The 26,201-nt window shown below is 51.9% G+C and overlaps 12 protein-coding genes across 12 annotated transcripts; 4 read left to right on the forward strand and 8 right to left on the reverse strand.

Moving 5' to 3' along the window:
* Positions 1 to 561: 561 nt before the first annotated feature.
* On the reverse strand, positions 562 to 1,846 carry PV08_11261 (uncharacterized protein; the record flags this gene model as incomplete). The annotated part of the gene is made up of 2 exons (XM_016385571.1): positions 562 to 1,373; positions 1,459 to 1,846. The coding sequence occupies 2 exons, from the start codon at positions 1,844 to 1,846 to the stop codon at positions 562 to 564; spliced, it is 1,200 nt and encodes a 399-aa protein (XP_016230515.1).
* Positions 1,847 to 2,464: 618 nt separating this feature from the next.
* On the forward strand, positions 2,465 to 3,319 carry PV08_11262 (uncharacterized protein; the record flags this gene model as incomplete). Its single annotated transcript, XM_016385572.1, has 1 exon — positions 2,465 to 3,319. One exon carries the CDS (start codon positions 2,465 to 2,467, stop codon positions 3,317 to 3,319), a length of 855 nt encoding a protein of 284 aa, XP_016230516.1.
* A 133-nt stretch (positions 3,320 to 3,452) lies between these two features.
* PV08_11263 (uncharacterized protein) lies at positions 3,453 to 5,426 on the reverse strand (the record flags this gene model as incomplete). Its single annotated transcript, XM_016385573.1, has 1 exon — positions 3,453 to 5,426. The coding sequence occupies one exon, from the start codon at positions 5,424 to 5,426 to the stop codon at positions 3,453 to 3,455; it is 1,974 nt and encodes a 657-aa protein (XP_016230517.1).
* A 405-nt stretch (positions 5,427 to 5,831) lies between these two features.
* Positions 5,832 to 6,556, reverse strand: PV08_11264 (uncharacterized protein; the record flags this gene model as incomplete). Its single annotated transcript, XM_016385574.1, has 3 exons — positions 5,832 to 6,000; positions 6,102 to 6,254; positions 6,348 to 6,556. 3 exons carry the CDS (start codon positions 6,554 to 6,556, stop codon positions 5,832 to 5,834), a joined length of 531 nt encoding a protein of 176 aa, XP_016230518.1.
* A 374-nt stretch (positions 6,557 to 6,930) lies between these two features.
* Positions 6,931 to 7,382, forward strand: PV08_11265 (uncharacterized protein; the record flags this gene model as incomplete). Its single annotated transcript, XM_016385575.1, has 4 exons — positions 6,931 to 7,016; positions 7,074 to 7,180; positions 7,240 to 7,272; positions 7,327 to 7,382. 4 exons carry the CDS (start codon positions 6,931 to 6,933, stop codon positions 7,380 to 7,382), a joined length of 282 nt encoding a protein of 93 aa, XP_016230519.1.
* A 173-nt stretch (positions 7,383 to 7,555) lies between these two features.
* PV08_11266 (uncharacterized protein) lies at positions 7,556 to 8,443 on the reverse strand (the record flags this gene model as incomplete). Its single annotated transcript, XM_016385576.1, has 2 exons — positions 7,556 to 8,350; positions 8,405 to 8,443. The coding sequence occupies 2 exons, from the start codon at positions 8,441 to 8,443 to the stop codon at positions 7,556 to 7,558; spliced, it is 834 nt and encodes a 277-aa protein (XP_016230520.1).
* Positions 8,444 to 9,144: 701 nt separating this feature from the next.
* Positions 9,145 to 10,234, reverse strand: PV08_11267 (uncharacterized protein; the record flags this gene model as incomplete). The annotated part of the gene is made up of 2 exons (XM_016385577.1): positions 9,145 to 9,544; positions 9,594 to 10,234. 2 exons carry the CDS (start codon positions 10,232 to 10,234, stop codon positions 9,145 to 9,147), a joined length of 1,041 nt encoding a protein of 346 aa, XP_016230521.1.
* Positions 10,235 to 10,673: 439 nt separating this feature from the next.
* Positions 10,674 to 13,559, forward strand: PV08_11268 (uncharacterized protein; the record flags this gene model as incomplete). Its single annotated transcript, XM_016385578.1, has 6 exons — positions 10,674 to 12,179; positions 12,242 to 12,327; positions 12,373 to 12,505; positions 12,554 to 13,000; positions 13,059 to 13,337; positions 13,419 to 13,559. 6 exons carry the CDS (start codon positions 10,674 to 10,676, stop codon positions 13,557 to 13,559), a joined length of 2,592 nt encoding a protein of 863 aa, XP_016230522.1.
* A 780-nt stretch (positions 13,560 to 14,339) lies between these two features.
* Positions 14,340 to 15,884, reverse strand: PV08_11269 (uncharacterized protein; the record flags this gene model as incomplete). Its single annotated transcript, XM_016385579.1, has 1 exon — positions 14,340 to 15,884. One exon carries the CDS (start codon positions 15,882 to 15,884, stop codon positions 14,340 to 14,342), a length of 1,545 nt encoding a protein of 514 aa, XP_016230523.1.
* A 1,780-nt stretch (positions 15,885 to 17,664) lies between these two features.
* On the reverse strand, positions 17,665 to 20,302 carry PV08_11270 (uncharacterized protein; the record flags this gene model as incomplete). Its single annotated transcript, XM_016385580.1, has 4 exons — positions 17,665 to 18,679; positions 18,735 to 19,226; positions 19,281 to 20,167; positions 20,228 to 20,302. The coding sequence occupies 4 exons, from the start codon at positions 20,300 to 20,302 to the stop codon at positions 17,665 to 17,667; spliced, it is 2,469 nt and encodes an 822-aa protein (XP_016230524.1).
* Positions 20,303 to 21,047: 745 nt separating this feature from the next.
* On the forward strand, positions 21,048 to 22,189 carry PV08_11271 (uncharacterized protein; the record flags this gene model as incomplete). The annotated part of the gene is made up of 3 exons (XM_016385581.1): positions 21,048 to 21,065; positions 21,124 to 21,973; positions 22,065 to 22,189. The coding sequence occupies 3 exons, from the start codon at positions 21,048 to 21,050 to the stop codon at positions 22,187 to 22,189; spliced, it is 993 nt and encodes a 330-aa protein (XP_016230525.1).
* A 1,078-nt stretch (positions 22,190 to 23,267) lies between these two features.
* Positions 23,268 to 24,527, reverse strand: PV08_11272 (uncharacterized protein; the record flags this gene model as incomplete). The annotated part of the gene is made up of 1 exon (XM_016385582.1): positions 23,268 to 24,527. One exon carries the CDS (start codon positions 24,525 to 24,527, stop codon positions 23,268 to 23,270), a length of 1,260 nt encoding a protein of 419 aa, XP_016230526.1.
* Between the last annotated feature and the right edge of the window lie 1,674 nt (positions 24,528 to 26,201).

A 26,201-nucleotide genomic window follows, 5' to 3' on the forward strand; every position in this document is an offset into this window, starting at 1 on the left:
TGTTGAAACGGGTATTTCGTACGCGCGGGCGTGCGAGCACAGGGACACGGGTTGAACACTTCATGGCTTGTGCAATTACCGACCAAGTTCTTGTATCTCTTCGAGAACCACGTGTACAGTAACGACGATCAGCATTCCCGACGACATTCAGAAGACCTACGGGATTCTTCTGAGGGTAAGGGAAGACGGTGCTTTACATGGTGGTTTTGCTTTCACGTTATGACGAATTGAGCGGAAAGAACAGTAATGAAATAAAACAGCAAGTTTCTCTCAAGCATTATCCTAGGAGCCGGACGGTGATAAGATAGAGAGTGTCCAGCCGCCTGTGGAATCGATATGCCTCTTGAAAGAAAGTGCATCTTCCCTTTGAACGTGCCGCTAAAGATGCAACGGGGGCCACTTCTTGCCTTGGTGCATTATGAAGAATCTAGACGGTGCACACGAATTGTAAACTCAGCCGGGGAATTTGCCCAATATGCCCCTGAGTTCAGAAGCCTCATTCTTCGTGACGAGGTGTCGGTATTGTCCAGTCTAGATCTAGCCCGTTGAGACCCAACCACGTCACCGTCTGACAAGCACGGCACAAACACACCATCGCATCGCCATGTGTTTATCTTCACCCGGTCGTTTGGAAGCCCAGGGTCTCCGCACGCCGTTCACGTCGATCTCAAACATGTCGACAGCCTTGAGCCTCCCTCTAACAGCGCGAGTCTCTGTGTCGTCATCGTCGTCATCGTCGTCGGCGGCGGCGGCTTTTTCCTCGTTCTGCGCAGCGAGTGTGAATTCCCCCGTCGCGACTTCGAAGAATTGCCTGAGTATCTCTCTCCCCGTGTGGAAACCAGCGACGACGAGCGCGCAGGAGGGGTCACCTTCAGCATCGTCTCCGGAGAGATAGGACAGGATGGTCTTGCAGATGTTCACGTGCTGGTCGGGCATCCAGAGACATTCTGCTATGATGATCCGCTGGAACGAGCCAGGTTGGTCTGGGGTGGGTTTGCCGTATGTGTTGGGGAGGTAGAATGTCGTGGTTCCCCATGTGTAGCCGTATATTGATATTTCGGTGTCTGTTTTTCTTTTTGTCGACGACGATGATGACGAGGCTTCTTCCGCTTGGGATTGCTGCTGCTCTTGACGCCGTGTGTATGTATACCGTGCAGCTGTGTGGGAGGCGACATCGTCGAGGGTCGTCTTGTCGGTGATGGGGGTGGCAGTGTCCGTCCCGGGTTCTTCGCTGGATGTACTAATGACGTGGAGATTGTGGCCGATGCTCTGCTCGATGGCGCCCATTGTTAACGCGGTGCTCGTGGGGTGGTCTGTTATAGCCACGCTCTTTGCTCCGGACAGCGCTGCTATTATGCTCGGTAACGCCGCTCCTGCCGTGCCGTACCTTGATCAGCTCACTCGTTGCTCCGTGGACTTTTGGTGTCGACATACACGCTGTCTTTGTCGATTACGTACCGGCGCCCAACTCGAGTACCGACTTCCCCCGTACGCTCCAGTACCGATTGTTCCAAGTGGCATGGTTCTCTTCATGGGTATCTTGGCCCGTCCCACTTTGACTCGGGGGCAGGGGGCCGTTGCTGCCCTCCTCGATGGCGTCGGCGGCTACCACGCCCCCGTTCCACAAGTTGTACGCGAAAAGGCTGCGACCTTCAGCGGCATCGGGATGTTCGGGGATGCGCAGAGACAGTCTGCCAAAGTGAGGAGAATCATAGTACACCGATTGTCCTGGAACGCCGTGGTGGGTTTGTGTGTCGTCGGTAAACAGGTTCGAGAGGGCTGAAGAGAAGAGATCTTCTGCAGAGGGAACAGCTGGGACGGGAGCGTAGACACGAGACGGATACATGGTGAAGCCTTTGAGGTGTTTGAGGTCGCTAAGAGGCTCGAAAAGTGCCTAGTATTTGAGGTTTGAAGGTGATCTAGATGAGTGGGCCCATGATCTGAAGGCAACTGGCAATGGGTAGCGTGTATATTTTAGATTTGAGAGTCACGGCTCATGGAGACCATGTTCCATAGCTAACAACTCATGTTTGCGAGACAGCTACAGAGAATGGAGGGTCGACCGTTGCGAAAAGTATTCTAGGCAAGGCTGAGCGGTATGCGGGGTGTCTGACGCTCGATAAGATAAGATGAGGAGAAAGATTCTTTTCCTCCCACCACAGGCCAGGAAGAACCTCAGGTGCAGAGAGCGACCCTTGGACAAGTCGTTCTTAAAAACAGAAAAAACAGAAAAATTGACACCGCCATTCTCGTATCTCCAGCGAAGATAATAAAGCCGTTATTGAGCGTCAGAAACCAAGGAGACGGAAAGGATGTCACACCCCACACATCTAGATCCAAGCGAACTAGGGACAAAGGCGTAGTAAGTACGTTCCCTCTCCTCCCGTCCCCCGTTTGATTATACATCTCGTTCCGCCGTTGCGCCATGTATACTCGAAGACATTGTCAATCCTGACACTGCGAAATGCGAAGCTGGGACAACTATTACCAAAATGACCTCGACCAACAGCGCCGAGATCACTCCGAGGGAGACGAAGACTCCAACACAGAGGACGTTGCCGAGTTACCAGACCCATCAGATCTGGAATCGTGGTTCGACGACGTCGGCGCTCCAGCAAAGACACTTGAGTTCCTGACGTCCGAGTCTTTCCCGTTATCACCCAACTACTCCGTCGCCGACGATGACGACGACGACGAAGAAGTAGAAGGAGAAAGTTCTTCGGACCGACGGCCTAGCGTACTGGATCTCGGCACGGGCAACGGCAGTGCCTTGTTCTCCTTGCGCCTCGAAGGAGAGTACACGGGACGCATGGTCGGGGTGGACTACTCGAGCCAAAGCATCGAGCTCGCCAGGAAGCTGTGCAGACAGTACTTCCCACCTTCAAACGCCGAGGGAGGCGGTGATGTGACGTTCGAAGTCCTCGACCTCGTCAACGACGACCCGACGACGAAACCGTGGTGGCCGACGCCACAGGGCGGATTCGATCTCGTATTGGACAAGGGCACATTCGATGCGGTCTCACTGTCCTCTGCGACCGTGACCGACCCTGCGACGGGGACGGAGAGGAGGATGTGCGAGTTCTATCCCGCCAAGATACTCGACATGGTCAGGCCGGGCGGGTTCCTGCTGATCACGAGCTGCAACTGGACGGAGGAGGAGGTTGTTTCGTGGTTCACCGGCGCAGAGGCGAATGGCACCGGCAACTTCGCCGTCTACGACAGAATCAAGTACCCCGTTTTCGAGTTCGGGGGACAAAAAGGCCAAGGTGTGGCGAGCGTGTGTTTTCGAAAATCCCAAAACCCTACGAGTACTCGGTGATAGCTCATTCTTTTATCTTGGTTTATCATTTCATCTGTACCAGGGACGATAATAAACTTCAACCTGGATCAATACACTACGTACCATGTGCCATTTATTGCACCATCACAAGAGGCCGATAGGGCACGACCAGCTAGCTCATCAGCATATTCACAGCCCAAGGAACAGACAGCTGTCTCAAGTCACCGTAGTGCTGTCCAACGCCGATGAACTGTACTGGAACAGCTGTAGCGTGGACCAAACTGATCATGGTGCCGATGCCTGAACCGACAGTATCGATCTTCGACACGATGAATCCGTCAAGCTTTCGGCCTTTCCCTAATGCTTTGGTGAAATTCTGCGCTTGACCGACAGAGTCGTTCCCGACTAGCGCCTCGGCAACTTGCAAGATCAGGTCTGGCCTGGCAAAGTCCACAAGCTTTTCAAGAGATGCCATAAGCTGAGTGTTTGTGTGTGCTCGGCCTGCCGTGTCAATCAGGACGACTTGGTAATCGTTGGCAGCAGCGAACGCAACCGCGTCTTTCGCGACGTTGGCGGCATCCTTGCCGTAGCCTCGTTCGTAGATACTAACTGCGCCGAGGTTTTCTCGTTCGGTGAGCTCCCTGAGATTGCGCACATGAACGTTCAATTGTTCAACCGCACCCGATCTGAAGGTATCACCAGCGGCAATCAAAACTCGATAGTTGTTCTGCAAGAGGAAATAGCAGAGCTTCGAGAGGTTGGTTGACTTGCCGACACCGTTCACTCCAAGGATGGTAATGACAAATGGACGAGGTTGAGCCTTTGATCCAGAAGGGTTCGCGACGGTCTCTATCTGCTGAAGTAGATCCAATGACGACCGTGGTGTGAGAATCTTCCGAAGAGAATTCTCCAGAGCTGGTTTCAAAGCAGCGTCGATCGACTCAAATGCACCCGTCTTCTTCCCCAGCATTTCGGCTTCCACACCCTGGCACAGACGAATCGCAGCATCTCGAGCAACGTTTTTGTTGATCAGGTGTTCTTCCATAGACTTTAGGGGGGTTTCTAGATCCTCTTTAGTGAGGGTCTTGCCTCCGACGATGTTTCTAAAATATCCAGAGATGGCTCCAAATCTCGAAGTACCACTTCCATTCGTTTCTGCTTTATCTGTGTCGACAGACTTCAAGATATTGTCGACTTCATCACCGAGATCCTTCAGCACAAATTGACCTTGCTTGTTCTTCGTGCCCCAGCTTTCCTGGCTGATGGCCTCTGGCGGCGGAGAGCGAAGCCCCGAATTGCCATTTGTGCCATCATCGACTGCTGAGTAGTCCAGAGTCACATCATCTGCCTCATCTGCCATTCCATCCGGACCCCAGACCCTGCCTTTCTTGGCAGCGGCTGTCTTTGGGGTGCGTCTCCTCGCCTCATCGCCGGAAGAGGCATTCGCAGAGGATGTCACTGCATTAGCTGCCTTCCGAGCCCTTCGAGAACCTCGACTGCCCGGTCGGCCCTTTTCTGCCAACAAATGTGGTGCTGCGCCACGGAGAGGGGTGCTTGGTCGAGAAGTGTCTGGTGTCTGAACGGGGGTGAGCTGTGGCGACTCTCCGTTTACAGCTGGCACAGCTCGTGGCTGCGCCTTGAGTAGCTTAGGAGATGGTGGCGGCGGTGGTCCTCCTGTATCTCCTCCTTCAGCACTGAGTTGCTTTCCTTCTTGCACTTCTGCGCGAGGAGGCTGCGCCGTGACTGCGCCACCAGTGCTTTGGTTCAATCTGCGTAGCTCTTCGTCAAAGTACTTGTCGAAAGGATACTTCAAGGCGGCATAGTCCAGCTCTTCCAATTGTCCTCTATAGACCTCGACGAATATTGTTCGGACATCGTCAAGCAGCTTGTCGACCCAGGTGAGGTGAAGGAGGGATTGGTAGACAGCGACAAATATTAGCCCAAGATCTTTGACCAGGGTGTATTTCAACGTGTATTTCTCATGCTTGTAGGTGGGATTGCTTGAGTGCGTGATCGTCGGACGAACTTTCTCTTCGATGAAGACATCGTTGATCAGGTGGTTGACCGCAGTCGCTCCAATACTGGAAGTACTGCGGGACCACAGGACGACACCAGAGGTCGTGAGGATTTCAAACGCGTCTAACATCTCTGAGGGAGGAGATTGCTTGCCTGTGCGCAGACTTAAGAAATGCGTTGCCTGTTGGGACAAGAAGATCGAACATATGATCCCCCACTGCACTTCACATGGAATTTGTGACGCACTGTCTGAATCACTCAAGTGGCTCTGCACTTCACCGTGGATTTTCCATAAATGTCACATAGAGGCAGAAGTTCCAGACAATCAAGAATAAACCAATCTGAAGCATTTCGAAATTGCTTTCGATTAAAACGAGGCCATATCTGGTACATTCTATGACCCTATAAGGAAACAGAAACAGCTAGTAGCAAGCGGACAATCCAGCACTGAAAGGAAAAATGGCACATAGAATTGAGTAAACCAAGTTTGCCATTTGTTATCCATCTCACGCTCCCTCACTTTATCCTGACTCGCTTACACCTTCTGCTCGACCGCAGCTTCGAGTTTCTTCACAGGAGCCACCACGTCCTTCTCCATCTGCTCGATGGCACCTTGCGTGCCCTTCACAGATTGGTTGTACAAGAAAATGCGAGTACACTGGATAGTGCCAACAATGAACAAGCAGAAGTTGACGGCCGCAAGACTAAAAGGAAGAGAGGTAAGTCAGCCATGTGTCTAAGTGAGTTGATCCCGACGAGTTTGGCGCTATTGATAGAATACAAAACAAAGAGCGCAGAAACCTACAGCATGTTTTGTGGCCTGATGATAAAGCACCATCTCGTCCAGATAGAGCCAGTGGCCATGAGAGCGAGATTTTGAGTCAGAGATAACTTCTCCGCAGGTCGAAGGAAGTCCGTCGCGCCGGCAAGGACGACACCCCATTTCATGACAGGAGCCCTATAGTCAGAAGCCTCCAATTAGCCGTTGCCCATCATAATCTGTCTGTGACGAAACGCCACGGGATGGACCTCAAGGGGCAACATATCATACCAGAAGTGAACTGTCTTGATCCCGACCTCACTGGTCCATAATCTTTGGAGCAAGCTCTGCTGCGGTGCGGCGTCAACGGCTGGGTTGGTCGCAGTGCCTTGCCATCTTCGGAAAATAGTGTTTCTGAACTGAAAAGGAGTGCGTGTAGTGAAGGATGAGGTCTGTCGGGCAGAGTTCTGCGCAAAGCGGAGGCCAAAGCGGGCGGACATTGTCGCAGGGACTGAGTCAGAGCGTGCAAGTCGCTTGATAAGTTGTAACTCTAGGGAAAGTCGAGAAGGAGGGAAGGAGACTCTGGGATTCAAGGAGCGGAGATTGTCACTAGGAAGGAAAGACCTGTTTCCTGGCTACAAGAGTGTATGAGTCGCGTGGGTGAAATATGAGTAATGGGGACGACGTTGGGAGGAGAAGATGCGATTAAACTGCAAAGTTGCGGCGACCGTCCGGAGCTTTCCCAATAACCCCGAAGCTATTCTACTCTGGGTTAGTGTATGTCGCTGCTTGAGAGAGGTGATTGATGCACCTGGGCATTTGTTTTCTGTAGGTTGAACGACCTTGAGAGCATCTACAGACTCTAGCAGCCGTCATGGCCACCAAATATGCTTTCACACAAGGGCTCCGAGAGTTGCGTTTTCACTTGTGCAGCTCCGGTCAGGGAAGCGAGGCAACGAGGTCGGCACCGTCGCACATGAGGAGCTCCGGCGCATGTTTGCTAACAAGGTATTACAGATCGTTCCTCAAGCGAGCATATCCTACGATGAAGCATCATAACCCAAACACGCCAATCTTAATACGGGAAGCCGTGGGGGTTGAGCCAAAGGTCTGGGTCAGATATGGTATGCGCAGATATACACGAGTACATGGAAGATGAAGGAAAACTGATACTCTCGAACAGGACTAGGAAAGGAGAAATCAGAAACATTATCGGGTAAGGCAACCACGTCAAGCAGAAAGAAGCATGTAGACTCACGTTATGACATAGGGCTATCAGATAAGGAGATCGAGGAGAAGATCACTACCCTGGTCAAGAGCGAATAGACAACCAGGCGACCGCGAGTTTTACAGCTCTCACGATTCTACATTGCCGCATCTAAAATAGAATCGAAAATACATGGGCTCCTGCTACACCCATCCTAGAGCTGCTTGGAATTGAGAAGCAAAACAGTTGTACATATTGAGCAGCTGAGACCTCAGATGGAAAACAAGAACTTTTAGGCGGCTACATCTCCAAACCTATATTGGGCCCAAGCCATACTCGCTTCTGCCAAAGTCCACAATTGCTTTCCCTGATCCTCACCCGACGCACCAACAGCAATGTGAATCGGAATCAGATGCTCAAACGTGGGATGAGCCTGCCTCGCATCACGCCTTTTCAGCACTTCAACCATAACCTCGTCGCGATGATCCCCTGGCTTCGTCTCGGCTGCGACTTTCAACGCTTCGTCAAAGCTTCTCGCGTAGGGCATCGGCATACCGCCACCTCTGAGCATCATGAAGTCTCGCAGATTATGCACGGACATGCCGCTTGCGACAATCAAAATGTTCTCCTCCCTCAACTTCTGCAATGCCCGTCCTAACTTGATGTGTGCCTCAGCGTCTGTATCATCGTCGAAAAGACTGACTTGCACGATCGGCACGGTCAATGGGTTGTCCTTGGGGTCGAACATGACCTTGAAGGGGACGAAGACGCCATGATCCAGACCTCTTTCTGCGGTCTCGGTTTTGATGCCATTTTCGCGCAGTGTGTTCATGACCTTCTTTGCTAGCTCGGGAGAACCTCTGTTGGGAAACTTCTCTGAGTAGTAGTGTCTTGGGAAGCCATAGAAGTCGTACAGCAGAGGCTCATTCTCTGAGACGTTCACTTCGATTGTGTTGGGTCGTTCAGCCTGCCAGTGCGCCGAGAAGACGACAACTGCAGAAGGTTTGACTTGCTCTGTGATCTCCTTGCCTATGGCCTGCAGTTTGGGATACACGGGGTGTTTCGTGTCGTACATTGTGTTTGGGCCCTTGGTATTGTCAGCATCAATCATTCTTCATTGCTCGGAAGGTGTACTACTTACCCCGTGAGAGACGAAATATACCGGCGTTCTTTTGGCCATGTTGATATTCTTCTCTGCCGAAAATCCTGAGAGACTCCTGCTAAAGTTGACCAAATGCCTAAAGGGGCTCGTCGTTCTCCAGGCCGCCAGCGTGGGAGAATCAACTATCTGATTTGACAAGGCTGCGAGAGTGATACCCAGTATCAGTAGTGCTGTCGCTTTTGATCTGCTACTGCCAAGATATCTAACCATTACCGAAAGCCTTCAGTTCCCTCGTGTACGAATGGCTTTGAGCATATTATATCAAACTCGATCTAAGCTTTAATAGAAGAACAGGGTTCCGAGTTAGAATAGTACATGAGGTAGCGTGAAGACGTTAACAGCCGTGCATAAGTAATCGCCTTACCTAATCCACTACAGGCCTGCGGAATTTGTCCGTTGCCGAGGCTCCTGCCTCACAAATTCACAATCAACAATAGGATCTTTGTTACTAGTTCATCAATCCTATCAATTTTCACTACCTCGTTAGTCATTCAGGTGGTATGACTTCAACCTTGCGCATCTCAATAGTTGACTCAGCCCCAGGGAGGCGCCCCCGACGCGTAGTAGGTATGAGGCACTCCCGAGTCACGCCAAACTTCGCGTTGTCATCATCATCAAACTGGTTGATCTCGACAATGTTCCTTCTCAGCTCACCACATCAAATCCTCGCACCAGAGAGTGCCAACCACTGATTTCCTCTTTTCCAGAGCCTCAGGCCCTCAGAGTTGCGTTTTTGTGGCGTTTGTCGGATGATACGCCTTGTACGTCTGCAATACGCCCTGGACTATCTGTGCGACTGCGAAGATGAAGAGCCATATTGCTACCCAGAAAGTACACCATTGTATCATGTTGCGTCTGTCATACCACAGTTGCGAGATTGTTCTTGGTCGCGTCTCGTCGTACAACTCCTTCACAGCCACCAAGCGCTCGTGCCAGTATTTAAACTCTCGAATTTTCCGATCTGCTGGTTTGAGCCGACGGCATTTTGTCAATTCTGTGTCAAATTTAGGACATTCTGGGTGCTGCCGAACCCATGCTGTCATGGCCGAATCATGGGGTGGAAAGAAAAGAGCCAATGTTCTCAAAGTCTCGTCAATCAATCCAGGCGGAAACAGATTGCTAAATTGGTCAATAGCAGTCTAAAATCAGTTGGGTACGGCGGAATTACCTTTGCTGACATTTCAGGAATGACGCGTGGTGGAATATGGCCAGCCTCTGGTTGTCCTCGTCCAAATGCAGATGATCTATGAGATTGTCGGTCCAATCAATGGAAAATCCAGTAATGCGACAAAAGGTGCTGACGTTGAACTCCTTTTCCAGAGTCACATCATGTCCCAACAAGACTTCCGAGGTGAAATGCATTTCAAGGGAGTCTTGTAATGACCCGTGCTCCCAGGAGAGCACACTCCGGCGGCAGTATACGTTGCGGTTGCGCGGCGGTGGATCCGTACATATCATCGTGAGCAGCGTGGCCGAAAGGTTAATTGAGGCGTCGAGCCGCTTCAACTTCTCTCTCTGGTCCGACATGTCCATATCTCTGCCCAGATCCTCCCGAACGACCTCCTTGGACAACCCTTTTGCTAACTTTTTGGCAATACAGATGATTTCCTCAGCTTTCCCAGTACCTGCGTGAAATCCTCTTTGGTTAGCCGCTGCACGCTCCTTTTCTTGATACCTTTGGTATGCCTCCATCGCAATGGACCTTGATCTCTTTTGACTTGTCCCATTACCCCACAGCGTTAAAAATGCTTCTGCAATATTCTTTGGAGCCTCGGGTTTGCAAAGTTCGATGTTCTCTGAGGCTGCCATCCTGGAATAATTGGACTTCGCGGTTGAGTGCACCGCAGTTATCGTGTCACATATGTACAGGATACAGCACGGCTGCGATTTCCAAACAGTTCTAAATCTTTTGATGAGCTCCTGGTGGGCGATGTGCCTTCTCGAGCCGCAACCGCCTCACTCTCTGTTTTATGCATCGCGGCCAATGGACTACAACACCGCCTCAATATTCAGGCTTGACGTGTTGCCCGTTTTCTGTGGGAGATGTGCAGACATGAATCTCATTGGCCGCGATTGGTGCAGTGATGCCTGACACACAAGCGGTGTCAGCCTCGCAATTCTTGAATATAAGCCTCGCTTCTTCGCTCTACCCTCACCCTCCTACCTCTGCCTTACGCGACAGAGCAGGTTCAGCATTTATGCATCTCGCCCAGCCGTCGGCTCGGGCCAGTGTCACCGCGCCCATGCGATGACCTTTCGCTTCAGTATCAGAAGGGTATTGAACCTCTTTGGTGGAAGTCAGCAGGCAAACTGGCCTGACGCAGCTGCATCTACTGGAGAGTTCCTCAGGCGGATCGACAACGTGAATTATTGGAGTGCCACGGGGCCGGCAAAGAGAGCTTTCGAAGTCTTATCTCAGGACATTGAACACGAATTGGCTCCAATTTTGGACAGTCTGCCTACCGATACAATTTTTTCGTTTGACGTCTACATGAGGGGTGAAGACCCGACAACGACGTATCCTGTGGTCATGGTCATTTGTGACCAATACGAACCTCGCAAGCAGGCGCAGAAGATCATTGATGACAGCAAGATACTTGATGGTTTTCCAGGGATGAAGTCTGATAATGCTGCTGTTCCTCCAGACTTCGATGGTCTGGCACTGTGGGCAGACCCCACTTACCAACACACCGCGGATGCTCCTTCTCCTTCAGATTCGGTATCCATAAACATCTCGGGCAACAAGGTATCCGTCAGTTCGGTAGTAGACGCCGGTCATTTCGTCAAAAGTTCTACAGTTGGAGGTCTTGTACAGCACGGCGAGACTATTTATGCCTACACCGCTGGCCACGTCTTTGACAAGAGGATGGTACGACCAGGTTCTCCAAAATCAGCAACGCTGCAGGACCACAAAAGCCCTTCGATTAATACTCCAAAGAAGGTTGATCTATCAGTATCGTCCATTGATCTCGACTATGCCCTTGTCAGATTGCCTGACACAACATCTATGCTAAGGCCCAATGAGACTGAAAACCCACATGCAGTACAGCCTGCACATGTTATCAGAGCGCCACTAAACGACGTCGCAGTTGTTGCTGAGACTGCATCAGCAGGTGCCGTGAAAGGGATTCTGTCTGGTACTCCTGCTTATACTCGTCTGCCACATAGCAAGTCATTTCAGAAGGTTTTCAAAGCCAGATTTTCACAACCATTGACAAAAGGCGATTCTGGCTCATGGGTCATGGACGAATCAAGTCACGGCCTCTATGGCCACGTTGTCGCAGGCGGTGGTAGAAGTGCATACGTTATGCCAGCACATAGCGTCTTTGAGGATGCGAAGCAGAAGCTTGGAGGCCAACTCAGTCTTCCTCAGACTTCACGCGCCGATGAAAGTGCTACGGAAATTGGGAAAGCAGCGGCGCAGGTTATTGCGACTTCAGAAACGATGCACACATCTCCCCATGTTGCTCATGACAGTGAGATATCATCGAAAGGCCTCCAAAAAGGCGGAAGTGATGGACTAAGCATGATTCGTGCATTCATGCGGGATCACGAGACTCCCGATTATCTTCGTCCTCAAATGGATATCGTCGAGGAATTCTGCCATGGTGCAGAATTCAGTGTACTTCAAAGTGAGCAAGAAGCGGTTTCGTTCAAGAGAACGGCGTGGTTGGGCGAAGGAGGAACTGGCTGGTACTCGTCATACTCAAGCTTGTTGACAGCGCGAGAACTTTACAAAGCCTTGAAGCGACCGGTAATGTTGACAATCTCGAGAACTTGTCATGACTGGCTTGGCTGACAATGCAACTTGCGCAGCGATTTCAGACAGACGGAGATGCTGTAGAGACAACGCTCGACAAGTCGGCGCCGAATGCCAGTAGCGACGTCGCAAGGCGGTTAATGTAGGGCACGGATTGATCATGAACTCAATGGCTGACGCTTTACAGATTCATCAGCGATCTCGATTCCTGGAACATCTATGCACTTGCTGCGACAGCTTCAAAACGACAGATCTCAGCGCTTCGGGGGGCTATTCTCAGATATTTATCCTTCGAAAGCGGTATTGAAGTCACAGTTCCGGTAAGTACAGGTTCTGGAAAGGTTGAAGACAGGCTAAGCGTACAGCAGACAGTAGGGTGGGCAGAATTCCATTTGTCGTTGCATCTGCCGTATTATGCATGGAGGACATCGCCACGTCCATATCGGGATACACGTCGCAACTCGTCGGGACATACGTTGAGGCAATTCAGGGATGTGACACTGCTTGACGGCTTTGACGCTGACAAATCGTACCTTTATGAGGCACAAATCTCCTGTGTAATCGCCGGCATTGATGATTGGAGATGGGTTGCGTATTGCTTTGTCGACACCTATTTCGAAGTCGAGGATGGGGGAAACACCAAGTCCTATCAAGAGACCATGAAGGAAGACCCATCTTGTAATTATTTCTTCACATCAGGGGAGCCGGAGTGCGCAAGCTCCTATTTCTTGAGGGTCACAGCGCCGAGAATCGAACAGGTCACCAAGGAGTTTGGCCTTGTAATGAGCAAACTGGACCGGAGTTCGCGTTCTTGGGTAAGTAGTCCACCCCAGCACAATGAATCCATGAAAGAGCAAACTGACAGCTTAGCAGCAGTACAAAGATAAATCCGGGAAGTCTATCCGGGGGTCCTTGGAACGGCTGGAAGTTGTTTCTTCCGTTCTGGTTGACGTGAGGAAAGCCCTGGGAAAATCACTCCGGGCCTTCTCAACCTTTCTCGATCGCCCCATGAATGGCTTCGTGGACACGCCGGAGTCATCACCGGACGCAACTTCGCAAAAGAACGTTATTCGGATCCACTTCGCCCGATTGCAATGTTTGGAAGAGCGCTTCAAAAGCTTGGAGGACCGTCGCAATGCATGGGAGCGGCAGGTAAGCAAGCTCATGGTCGAGTGCCTTCCTAAGTTTCCACTTCAGTTGAATTGCAAGCTGACATATAGTCAAACTGCACAGCTACAATACGAACTCACCCTAGGTGATCTAGCGGAAAAAGAGGTCTTACAAGAATCAGCTCGGTTGGCCAAGACCAACAAGAGGATTTCGAATACTATAGTATGCCGAGATTGCTTTGCACATATGCCAGGGCCAGACTAACTCGAACAGGCGATGTCTCTACCTATTTCTTTGACCGCTGCTATCTTCTCGATGCAACCTGGAGCGATTCCTATTCCTCTGACTGCCACTTCATTCATGTTCTCCTTCTTGTGCTTTAGCGTCGCGTTTCTCATGATATACAGATATGAAGCTCATTGGAGTAACAAGGGGCAGCTGGCACATTTTCAGACAGCACAAAACTGGTGCCAAAAGCATTGGTCCTGGCCATCGTTCGGAATGCGTCGGCGTCCACAGTTCAGGGAAAACGATCAAGGAACAAAGGACTGGTGGCAAAAGCTGTGGTGTTGGCGTCAGCATCCACTCATACCCATATACTCGTCCAGGGGTCAGACTCGTGACGACGAAAAGGGGCTTCTCATAAATGAGACTAAGTAGTAGACTGCCTTCCTCGTCGTGGGCCGGTTGTTGGAGGAGACGCAGCTCTCTGACAATCTAGCTGGGACACAAGAGTCGGTTCAGGAAGCCAAAGAGGGAGGTCTCGATGCCAAACACGAAAAGACTGGTTTGCAAATTTCTTTGGTCTATGAAGGAATGAATGGATGATCAGCTGAATAAATAATGCTGCCAACTTCTATCCTATGTCTTGGAGTGAATCTATCTAAAAAAGCAAAAACAAGGGGGTATCTATCGCATTTCTTCAACGTGCCGGCCATGATTCATTCACGCATTCCAAGAGAAACAAAAAGACCACCACAAGAGATCTCCTCTCGGACGCCTAGACGTCTTCCACGCTGATGGACGACGAACGGACTTGACCATTCAACAAATATAAGGTGGTGGTGCATACCGGACGTCGTCTTCGACATAGCCCAGTAGTGGGTCGTCAAAAGTACATTGCGTGAGGACGTCTTGTGGCAGCTCAGCCATGCGCAGCGTGACGGGGAGGTTTCGGAAGTCTGCAGTGTACGCGGTCTTGACACCACTGCCGTCGACGAACTCGAATTGTATCGCAAGGTCGAGATCGTGGCTGACGCTCAAGACGTCGGACGAGACGGACGGGACGGTCGACGACTCGGGCAGGAGGACGTTCAGGTCCACGGACGTCGTGTACGTCGAGTCGTCGTCGGGTTCCCTGTACAGGGGCGGCAAGACGAGAGTGGTCTTGTGCGTCGACACGGTGTCGGAAGCGATCGACGGCCCGACGCCGCCGGCTGCTCCTCGAGAGGATCCTTCGGTGTTGAACGAACGGCGAGTGTACCATTGCGACTTGATCGAGCATTTTAACGAGTCTGTAGGGCCAGGGCCAGGGCCACCGGTAGTCGAAGACAAGCTCCGCGTTGCTTGTCGAGGGCAAGGAGAAGGACGAGCACGTGTGTGCGTGGGGAGTCCGACATTGACGGAGACAGGTATCGATAGTCGTCGACACCCAGTGGCTAGTCGAGTCGAGTCGCTGACAATATGGCCTAGCGTGTGGGACAGCGTGACTGATAGTTCAGGCTGTGACTGGGAAGAGAGACAACGTAACGACTTCGTCCATGAATGAGGATGAGCACGAGGCTTTGCGATCTGGGTGATGATGCCACTCGTACCCGCCGCGCTCGTACTCGTGTTCTTGTTGCACCTGTCGGGTGACGATGACGACGACGGTGAGAGTTCGACTTGCAATGGTGTGTTGGGAGACGAGATATCAACGGGACACGTCAAGCGGCGGACGACCACACGACTGTTCTGATTGTGTCGCGAGTCCAGGAACACGGCCTCAAGCCAGTAAATGACTTCGCACGAGCCTTGGACGAGGTGTCGGTCCCTGATGGCCGTGACGCGCGTGACGTACGTCGAGCCGGAAATGGACATTGAAGGGATGAAGCCGTCGTGTTGGTGGCGGCGGTGGTGGCCACGGGTCGTCGTCGTAGCAGGCACGACACCGGCGCCGACCACTTCGTCATCCTTGTCTTCCTCGGCGTCGTTGTTGCCGCCGCGTTTGTGTACGCTTCGCCGGCCGGACACAGTCGGTACGAGGCACGAAAAGTCGAGGTGCTCTTCTCGCGACTGCGTGTCCCGGTGAGAGGAGGCGGAGTATGCAGGTTTGAAATCGAGCACGCTGAATTCTTCCGTCGACGACGAGAACCTTTCGACCGCCACCTTAGAGCCGATCTTGTTGCGGATCGCGCCGTGGACTTGGACATTGACTTGGTCGAACGACGCGTCTTGAGTTCTGACCACGGCAATCCGGCCGTGAAGCCTGAGTTGAGGGGACGCATTGGATTTTGCGTCCTCATGCAGGCTCGAGAACAGCGACCCTGAAGCGTCCTCGGAAGACACTCCGAGGACGTGGATCGTTGGTGTCGCTTCCGTAGTGGACATTGTGTGATTTCGGTTTTCGCAGGACGCTCTGCGCGACGTCTGTGTTGAGATCAGGTATCCGGAGGAGAGGTACAGGTATACAATGTGTATTTATACCTTCTGGGGGTGAAGTAGGTAGGCAAGTAGTAGGTGCTGCAATAAGGTCTGGTGTATTGTCTTTCGAAAGAGAAGAGAGTATTTGTTGTGGTCTCGAGAATCGAGTCGTTGGACCCTCCTTTGCCCGGCCCAGAGAAGGAATAACCTTTATGAAAGTGAGGCAAATAGTCTCGTGAAGTGCCGTCAATCAATCATAAGTACGAGGTAGTAGCCTTGTCGTCTTGGTCGTTTCACGGATCCATCCGCCTGGGAACGGAGTTCAGGGGCCGCGGCGCTGCCTTGCCTTGGTTTTTGCCCTTCGGTTCTTGGTTTTTTGCTGCCCAACCAAATTTCATCAGCGACGCGCCGATCGAATTGACGCCCAACTATGGGGGGCACATTTGCACCATTATATATATCCTCTGTACTATTTCGGACATGGAGGATGAGCAAAGGCGGCAGTGGGCTGCGAGGCGTCCGCAAATGCCGCTTCACCATCGGAGTTCGGGTAGAGAAGCCGAAATCTGTCAACGCACGACAAAATCCAGAAGATTCAGAATAATGAACAAGTTGGGGTGGTAACTAGTCCATTATGCGTGTAATACATTTGTCCGCCGGCCAAAACGAATAGGCATGAAGGTAATTCCCTACCTAGTTTGCTTCTTCACACCAACAAAAGCTCCAGGGACCGAGAAGTCCCGACGAGCCTCAAGCCGACGTCACGTACGCATTGGGAAATTCGCAGCGAGATGGACAAGTGAGAGACCGAGACTTCGCCCGGTACTTCCGTAAAAAGCTAATTCCCACGAACCTCGCGCTCGAATACCCAAAACCAGCCAACACGGTAGGTCCCGAACTAACAAAGAGTAGCACGGGTAAGTTGGGATATTTTGTTATTGTACTTGCAGAACCCAGCATCGTTATCATTGCGTTACAATCACAAGGTGCGCGAATAAAGACGATGACAAAGCTTTGTTCTTTTCACTTTTCAACATGTCGACTCCCCGGGTGGTGGTGGGCCCAGGGCCTACGTAATCAGGGCACAAAGTAGTCGATCCGTTGAAAGGCAGCAAATGTGATTGAATCAGGCCCGTACCTGGGAGAGGCAGAGGTCGTTAATCTGCAAGCGGTGTACCATGACAGGAATCAATCTCTTCCTCCCTTCTCTTTGTCCTTGGGGATCATTTATAGTCACGAGCCTCGGCGATGGTATGAGTGATCGCTTCACTTCCCGAGGAACGAATGCATTCCGAACCCCGATGGTGATAACATCTTGATGTGACCCTAGTGAGGGAAAAGCAGGCACCTTGTTCCACCTTCCTTACCAGCGACTGCATGTCGGTCTTGACGTTGAAAGGACAGTGTACTACTCCCAACACCGTGAGCAAGCAGCACGCAACATATCGTAAGGAAAGGTGAAGAACAGATACAATTTCATTACAATCTCAATCAATGTGGTCATGTTTTAAATCCATCATCACCCAAGGCACTGTTCCATCGCAACGTTGACTACACGTAGTCACTTGTACTTGATCATAACACATCAGAATCATACTTGTCGACGCCAGACTTTTTGCGGGCGGTCGCCGTGCCACCACATATCACATACCAAGGCTCATGTATCATAGGACGGAATCATCAGAGATCCCATCCCAAATGCCGCCTTTAAATATCTAAGGTGTATCACTTTCACTCCCTTTGTGCTTTAAGCAACTTCCCTGACCTCGGGACCCCAGCCCCAAGCCTCTCTTAATTCCCTAGCTCGTTGTGAAGTTGAAGCACCGGTTTCCTTCTCGATATTACCGAGCAACTCCAACACCACTAACCTATCCTCCCTCTCCTCGAAGCACAGTCCAGCTAGATGCAACGAGTGCACCATCTGCCTGCTCACGGCCGGAGGTGGTTTCCCAAGAGCGATGCCACAGATTTGTCGGCTGTGATGTTCCGACTCTTCCGACACCTTTCTAAACATTCGTATCCGATTCGCCATGAAGCCCGCCGCACTTTCATCGACAGGCTGGTTGAGCAACAGCAAGATCTGTGCAAAATGGTACAGCTGCAATGCCGCTGCACACATGGGGACACTGAAGAAAATCCTCGTAAATCGTGGTCTCGTTTCCGGAGGTTGGTCGTACGGGTGTTGAGATGCAGCTCCCATCATCGCATATGGCTGGAACGTGAAAGGCAGGTTGTCGTACCAGTCCTCGAGTTGGCGACGCAATTGCTTCCAGCGCGCAATTCGACCTTGAATCGGCGTCGATGCACCTGTCTCTGAAGGCGATCGAAATGCTAGCGTGCCAGGACTGTCAAAGACATTATTCGGAGTGCCTGCCGCCGTCTCTGGATTATGATCATCATGTGGCGCGAGGAAGTTCATAACTCGAAGAACAATCCAGATCAGGGCGCATGACACCATGTCTTCTCTATCTCGTGTTTGATACGATACCATGGCGTTGGTCGGAGTTGATGGATCATTGTAGACGAGGCCACCTTCATCAGTTATGGGCAGGCCCAGAGCCTTCCACACCAACAAATTGTCAGGGTCTAGTCGCGTTTTCGATCGGTTGATATAAGCGGCTAGGTAATCAGCACGAGCAAAGTTCCAAAACGCTGCCCGGCTAGCTTTCATGGAGATGAATGGGGAAGCCTTGGGGCCTGGAGTAGTGACGGCTTGGGGGAGAATCTTTGTATCCAGAAGTGCTTTGAACCCGTCGAGATGCCTGTCGCAGGTGGTCAGTTGGTTGACACAAAATGGCGAAACGAGGCTTGACTCACTGTGACCAGTCCTTGGTCGGATTGTCCAACGACTCGTACAACGAGAAGACTGAAATGGCAGCGACGAGAGCTTCCATGTCTGCGCCGGCGGATGACTGTTCACTTATGCGCCGTCTCTTGTTTGGTGCACTTAGGGTGGATGATTCCTTGCTGCTCCCGTCAGAAAATCTCCTGGAAGGATACTTTGACGTGTGCCCCGTCATTTCGTTGCTGGTATCGCTCAACCACCGCTGCAAGAAGATCCTTAGGTAGGAAATTCCCCTGTCGTAATAATTCGCAGCCTTGTAAAACCAATCGGTCTCTTGAAGCCCCCCATTCTCGCCCAATAACGGCACCAGATGCTGTAGATCCGTTTTCGTGACACCCTTGGCCAACAGCTGGCCAATCTGGTTCGCAGCCACGGCCGCCATAGCCGATCTCAACATCACATTTTGAACTGCCTTCAAAGGGACTATTCGACTGAAATATGTGTCGAGATCGAACAAATCCATGCTGGGTGCCCGGGTCAGTACATTCCCTTGATGAATACAGAGTCCCGGGACTTACGAAGGAGATACTACCTGGACAAAATGCCTAGTGAGGGCGGCTAGCTCCGTTGTACGCTCATGCAAATACTTCTGGCTATACTCGGGTCGCTTTCTTCCCCCTTCTGAGCTGTCATACACTGATGACCTACCACTGAGAGAGGCATAGTCATTGGTTAGAAGGTCTTCGTCGGTTTCTGGCTCATTGGTATCGGTAAGGATCACCGGTAACCCGGGGATGAAACCGCAAGCGTTGTTGCCGTTGGCGTAATATGTGTCGATATCTAGATCGAAGTAATCCTCACTGACATAAGTGTCTGTCTCGGATGGCGCATATTGGGGCTTGCCGCGCAATAGCTTGGCCGTGCCCTGTTCTAGACCGTACTGAAATTGATCTGGTCGCTGCGGGGGATGTTGAGGGGCCGGTGGGAAATGAGAGGGTGCATTAGCTGGCGGATGAGGGATCGAAGAAGAGAAAAACGGTTGGGGTGCTTGTCCCTGGAATATGTTGTACCCTGGGCTGGTTGGCGGATTCACCCCGAAAAGAGGATATTGTACATTTGGTGTGGATTGTCTTGGGCTGAGAGAGGCTATACCTGGTAATGTGAGAGGGGATGAGGTTGGTTGTGAGATGATATCCGGGATTGCTTTGGTATGACTTTGGATAGGAAGACGCTGGTACTGAGATGGACTGTTCCTCGATGGTTCCTGTCGTGTAGTTGGGGCTACAGGATTTGTTGGAGGAGAAGTGACATGTCGCCTGGAGAGGTCGGGGAGGGTTTGTAAATTTCCATCATACTTTCTTCGGACCTTTGCACCCTCGTCGAGGAATTTACGCTCGGTGTCGTATCCCGTACATGGTCTGCCTAGCTTTTCGCATCGTAGACAGCCCGGGATTCTTTTATCGCACTTTGTGGTTATCAGCAGCAGCCACGTGGAGCGGCAGGACGACGATCCGGGGTCTCATACCTTGACACGACGCTGTCTGCAGGAATGACAGGCCCTTTCGGACACAGCTACAGCATCTGGAGCGTTGGTTTCCATGCGAGGGGCGGGCACCACGAATTTCGAGAACTCAGCAACAAGTGTTCCCCGAATAGGAAAATCGGACAAACTTGAGCTACGCGGAAACCAGATGAAACAACGTTCAAGGATGGACAACGGGGGCGATTGAGGAATCGAAATCAATCACAGATGATAGGATCTGACCGGGCGGAGTAAGAAGGATGGAGGCGACGCCGGTGGTATGTACTCATAAGACAGTAACTTGGCTGACACAAACGGAAAAGCCAGAGCGAAGCGAGAAAGGCGAGGAAGGCGGGTAGAGTAAGCCATGTCGACAGAGAACTGAGCCAGCGAGTCATTTGAACCGGTCAGTCACCGATATACATGTCTTTTACATCTTTGCTGGTGGAAGCTGCCCTCAATCAGACCGTCATTCATCTCCGTCATTTGACTAGTCTCCTTGGTGACAAGTCCTGCCCGCCACCCACGTTATCCCGCCCACTCCGGCGCGAACCAGGTTTGCTGCTTCGACTCCTCTTTTCGTGCTGACACCAACGAGCCCGCGCATTTTCCCATCCAACATTCGCATTCGCAAAGGCGCAGAGATCTCTCACTTCGTCACCTGATATTGCAGTGAAACCGAAACGAAATCCGACACACACAGCTAAAAGGTGGACTGATCGCGCTCGACTTAGCCGCTTCTGGGCTTTGATCTCTTTCTTCTCTCTCGGTCTTCTGCCTTTGTCGCTGATGGCTGCCGGATGAGGCTAGACAAGGCGATGCAATGTGCACCATCCAGAGAGTATGGATGTCTCAATGACTGCCTGAACAGCGGAGTCTGAAGCTGATACATGTGCTAGCTCTTCATCTATCCCGTCAAGTCTCTTCCGCCCGTGCAGGTGTCGTCGGTCGAACTCACCAATGAAGGCCTCCGTTTCGACAGGTGTTTCGTGCTGGTCACACCTCCCAAGGACAACTCGAAGGAGGCGAAATTCCTGACCATCAAGAAACACTTCAAGCTCATGCTATTTAAGCCGACCATCGACGACTCCTGGACCAAACTGACCATCAGCCACATTCACGCCAGTCCTCCGTCCTCCATCACGGTTCCGCTGACACCGTCGCCGCTGTCGCTGCTTCAGAACAAGACCTTCGAGGTCAGCATCTTCGGAACCACAGCCATCGGTATCGACCTAGGAGAAGAATCAGCGTCGTTCTTTTCCAACCACCTTGGCCAGGATGTACGACTCTTATCCATCGGAGGCACAGGGCGTCGTGAGATTCCCGGGGCAGCCTATCTACCCAGTCAGCACAATGCCCTCTCCCTAGCGCTCAGAGAGGGACTCCAGCCGCAACGAATCCGGTTCGCAGATGCAGCTCCATTGTTGATAACCTCGACCGCGTCCGAGGAGGATGCCCGGTCCCGGCTCCCCAAGGACTGGCAACACGAAGACATAATCGTCCGCTTCCGACCTAACATCCACGTCGATGTCAAGGGGCAGCTTCCGGCGTACGACGAGGACAACTGGTCATCACTTCTCGTTCGGTCTCAGTCGGATGAAGCCCAGGAAGTCACCATCAAATGCATCTTCCGGACGGTTCGATGCCTCAGTCTGAATGCAGACCCAGACACGGGCGAGATGATCCATCGTGATCGCCAGCTGTACGGGCTATTGGCGAGCGACAGAAGAGTCAATGACAAGTTCCCTCGTAAGTTCGATCGAAAGGGCTATGGAGAAATGGTCTCTGTTCGAACCAAAAATTAGAATATATGCTGATTGAGATTCTCTACACTTCACAGATAAACCTGTCTTTGGCCAGTATGGGTTCGCCGGACCTTCTGGCGCGATACTGCGTACGGGAGATCAAGTCTTTGTGACTGAACGAAAGCAACGCACTCAAGATCCAGAAGCCGACAAGCAATGATGGCCCCAGGACATGTCGGATAAGCACCATGCCACCTAATAACATATACCTCCAGGTATCTAACAACCTCCTACTCTCACATTACTCACATCATTACCATACGAGTCCCGTTTCCGGCAACTTATTTCGGTTCGTGTATTATGTATGTACGACATAGTTACTGACGCAACTGGGGTCGCCGGAGATGGTCCGTCGGAACGGTTGCAATTCATATCATAAAGAGGGGAGCGAGAGACACCATGTACTCCACGGAGACATAGGTCAGATGCCCAGTTGAGTCTCGACGGGGTTTACATGATACAACGACCGCACACGGACCCTGCTCAAGAACCCAGCTTTGGTCTCTCGTCGTCGGGTCGGCTCACCCACTCCCGGTCTGCCACTGGCAGACTACAGGGAATAAAGACGATCTAAACCCACTTGTCACTGTCACCGGTCCTGACTACGGTGATACTCCGTCCGGTCCCGAACGTTCACGACCAATCACGGAAGTAAGAGTCTAGAGAGATCTTAAAGAGAAGCAAAACCGGCATGTAAAGCGGGCACTAGAGCAGGCACTCGACCGAACATAATCATCAATGATACACTTTTCGTCACTTGCGACGGACCGGTCAACGGGCCATCTCTCATCTGACCGATTCGCACGCACGCGAAAGGCAGGACGAAAGAAAGAGAGGAAGGGAGAAAGGGAGAATCATGAAACCGAGTTTGACGACAACGGCGACGACGACATGATCATGGTCCATTGATTTTCGTGTTGTTGACGAAATTAGACATTTCCCTCCATGAGCGTCTGATCGGCGCTGCGTCGCCTGCAATCACACGGTCAAACAATTGCCGCGCGATCAAGGAGTTCCCCAGGTAGTTATAACGATGTACTTAATTCAGGTTTATCTGGAATTAAATGCCGAAGCCGAAGCTCCCCTTCCAACACCGTCGCTTGCTTTGTCGAAACCTTGACCCAAAACCGACACAAATGCATGACACGCTTCCATCAGACCAATCGACAAATCCCCGAGGGTGGGTTAGCTGGCCACCCAGCAAAGCAAAGTATCCCCGTCCTGGTACAGATACCGGTTTAGGCAAAAGGACTCTCCGGCCTCGCTACCCCTTTTCCTTCCCTCCATTTCCTCTCCTTGACCGGATCGAATCTCCAGACACCATTCGACCCCTTTAACCTTGACACGTCGTCGGCATTTTTATCTTCATCCTCTGAACCGGAAGAAGCCAGGACGTCGAACAACTTCTTCACTTCCTCGTCCGTCTCCCCTCCCCCCTCGATCCGGTTGAAGAACATCGCCTCCCACTCCTGCCCGGCGGCGCGTTCGCGCTTGCGCATCCGTCTCTGGGCGTCTTCGAGTTTGCTCTTCTCGGCGACGGTGGCGCTCTGGTCTCCTCGCCTGATCGCGTCAAAGGTGCTCCGCCACGCCCGTCGGCTCTCCCACTCCGACTGCTCTTCGACCGGCTTGATGGTCATGGGCACCGGCGCGTTTTTCGGGTCGGCAAGATCAAAGGTGTCAACTTCGTGGCCGTGCGTGTTGAACACGCCGAACCGGCTGCTCCAGTGTCCACCGAGCGAGTAGATGGCGTCCCTCGTGGTGTCGCCGGTCCTGTACACTGCCGCTTCAAAGGCGTTGCGTTCCCCGCCCCACATCTTCTTGGGGATGAACTTCATCTCGGCCGTGTACCCTGCCGAGCTGACGATCTTGTACGTGTCGCCCAGCTCGGGCCACGGGACGCCGGTCAGGACGCCCCGCGCGCGCACGTCGGGCAGTGGGAGGAGATACGTTTCGTTGTACTTGTCGATGGTGATGATGGCGTGGCCGCTCTGTCGGATCATGATGGACGTGCCGGATAGGGTGGTCTGTTGGGTCGAGTATGCTTCGGCGTGGATGCCGTGTTCTTCGGACGAGACGTAGCATGCCGTCGTGGGCGGGTGGTGAGATACTTGCTCGGTGATGACTCTGACTGTGGACGCCTTGGAGTCCTTCTCGGACGTCAGGTCGTGGTCGGTGAATTCGCACAGGAACAGCTCGCCGAGGAAGGGGTTGAGTGGTTTCTTGAGGCCCTCTTTGACGGTTCGCCCTACGTAGTATTGCCGTTGGAGCGAAGCGAGGTAGAGTTTCAGGATGGCGAGGCAGCGTTTTTCGGGTGTCGGTTCGTGGGCGGCGGCTGTGAACAGTGATGGCCGTTCGGCCCAGTAGCTGGGGAATTCTGTGAGGGATTGCGGTGCGAGAATGAATGGAGGTGCTGTGATGTGGGAGATGTCGCCAGAGACTGTGGCTAGGAAGGAGATGAAGTCTTTGAGGGCAGACACATTGCTGAGTCTAGCGACCATGTTGGTGGTTGTGTCGTGTTGATCTCGGAGTAAGTGGAAGGATCGTTGAGGTGGCGATAAGGAATGATGGTTGAGAAGGATATGGCGAGGTCACAGCGAAGGACCAAGGATGAGGATGAGAAGGAATAGTCGAGGGAAGGAAATGTGTGTTACTGGGAGCTATATAGCTTGGGTTGGGAAGTTGATCTGATGAGTGCAGTGAAGGGGGGTTTTGTAGATGAAATATGGAACGAAGCCACCTTCTCACCTTCCAGCATTTGGTGTTTGGCGTGGGTGAGTTGCATATGAACCCCAGACAATTGGGTCGCTCGAGCGCCTGGATTCGAGTTTATCCTGTCCCATTTTGAGTTTCACGCTCCTGTACAGGTGCATCGCATCAATTGGTAAAAGCGTCATCAGTACCTATCCGTACGGAGTACATGTCGGGAAAAGGGTGCGAGTGGATATTTTGTCACTGCGCCAGCCTCACTGGACTGTATCCGGTCGCTTGACACGCGGCCGTAAGCCTAGTGCCACCAGAGCAGAAGCTCCTTGGTACTCGTAGCATGGGCGTCAAAGGGGGACACGAGGTACGGGGAGTTTGAGTGTTTCAAGAATAGATACTGTACTTGTATGTGGGTGGGCGATACGGCGACCCCCTGCTGGCCTATGATACAATGTTGGCCTCACCATGATGAAACGAAACCGAGATCGAGCCAATGAGTGACATTGGAGAGCATGTGAAAGGACTGCAACGAGAGGCAAGATTGATTTGACTGCCAGTGAGGAAAAGATCTTTCCACCGCCACAAGCACCATCTTGCGAGCGGCCAGATCTCTATCTCGCATGCGGGAATATGATGGTCCGGCCAAGTCGCATCCATGGAGGGTGAATATTACGCACGGAGGCATGCGAGGAACCTCGCCCTGGCTGGTGCTGGTGCTGGTGCTCGCATCCCTTGCGACGCTAATAAATAACACCAGTCGTTACTGGTTAGTTAACTTAGGTACTCACTCGTACAGTACATGTCTGTAGCGTTAGTTAGTTAAAAGGCTCTCAGTTAAAGAAAGCACTGGCTCCCGCACAGCCCGGTCGTTGGGCTCCCTAAGTTAGGCTCTCGACTTGGCATTGGTTCTTTAATAGAGCATACCCAGGAGGACCGTCTAAAAATAATTTAGCTAAGATTCTAGGTAAGGCTCTAGTTAAGACTCTAATTGAGATTCTAGTTAGGACTCTCAGGTAAAAAGGCCTCAGCAGAATTACTTCTCTGGCCTTCGCGAAAATCTTTTCACAACTGACGAGAGATGTCTCCTCTTTGATGGTTTCTGAGTGTATTTCAAGCTAAGATAATCAACGACCCTCAGATTCGACCGTCACCGCGTGCAGGTACATCGACGACCCCGATAAGACGCGACAACGCCCGTCGACGCCGACTAATCACTATTCGGACATGTGCACATCAGGCCTCATGCGACAAGGCGCGAGCTCTGCATTGCTCTGAACTTAGTCTCACAGATTCATCCCACGTATTACTATTTCCTCATCTCAACTGGATGGATCTCTGATGATGATTGACGTTTTCAGACCTTCCAGAATAATCGGAAGAGCCGTGGAACATCATCGTCCATCATCTACAGGTACATCGTGACTGTTCTGTAACTTTGCTCCTCTCACAAATCCCACGCCTGCAAGAAG

The sequence above is a fragment of the Exophiala spinifera genome (assembly GCF_000836115.1).
Source record: "Exophiala spinifera strain CBS 89968 unplaced genomic scaffold supercont1.9, whole genome shotgun sequence".
In the NCBI taxonomy this organism is placed as follows: Eukaryota; Fungi; Ascomycota; class Eurotiomycetes; order Chaetothyriales; family Herpotrichiellaceae; genus Exophiala; species Exophiala spinifera.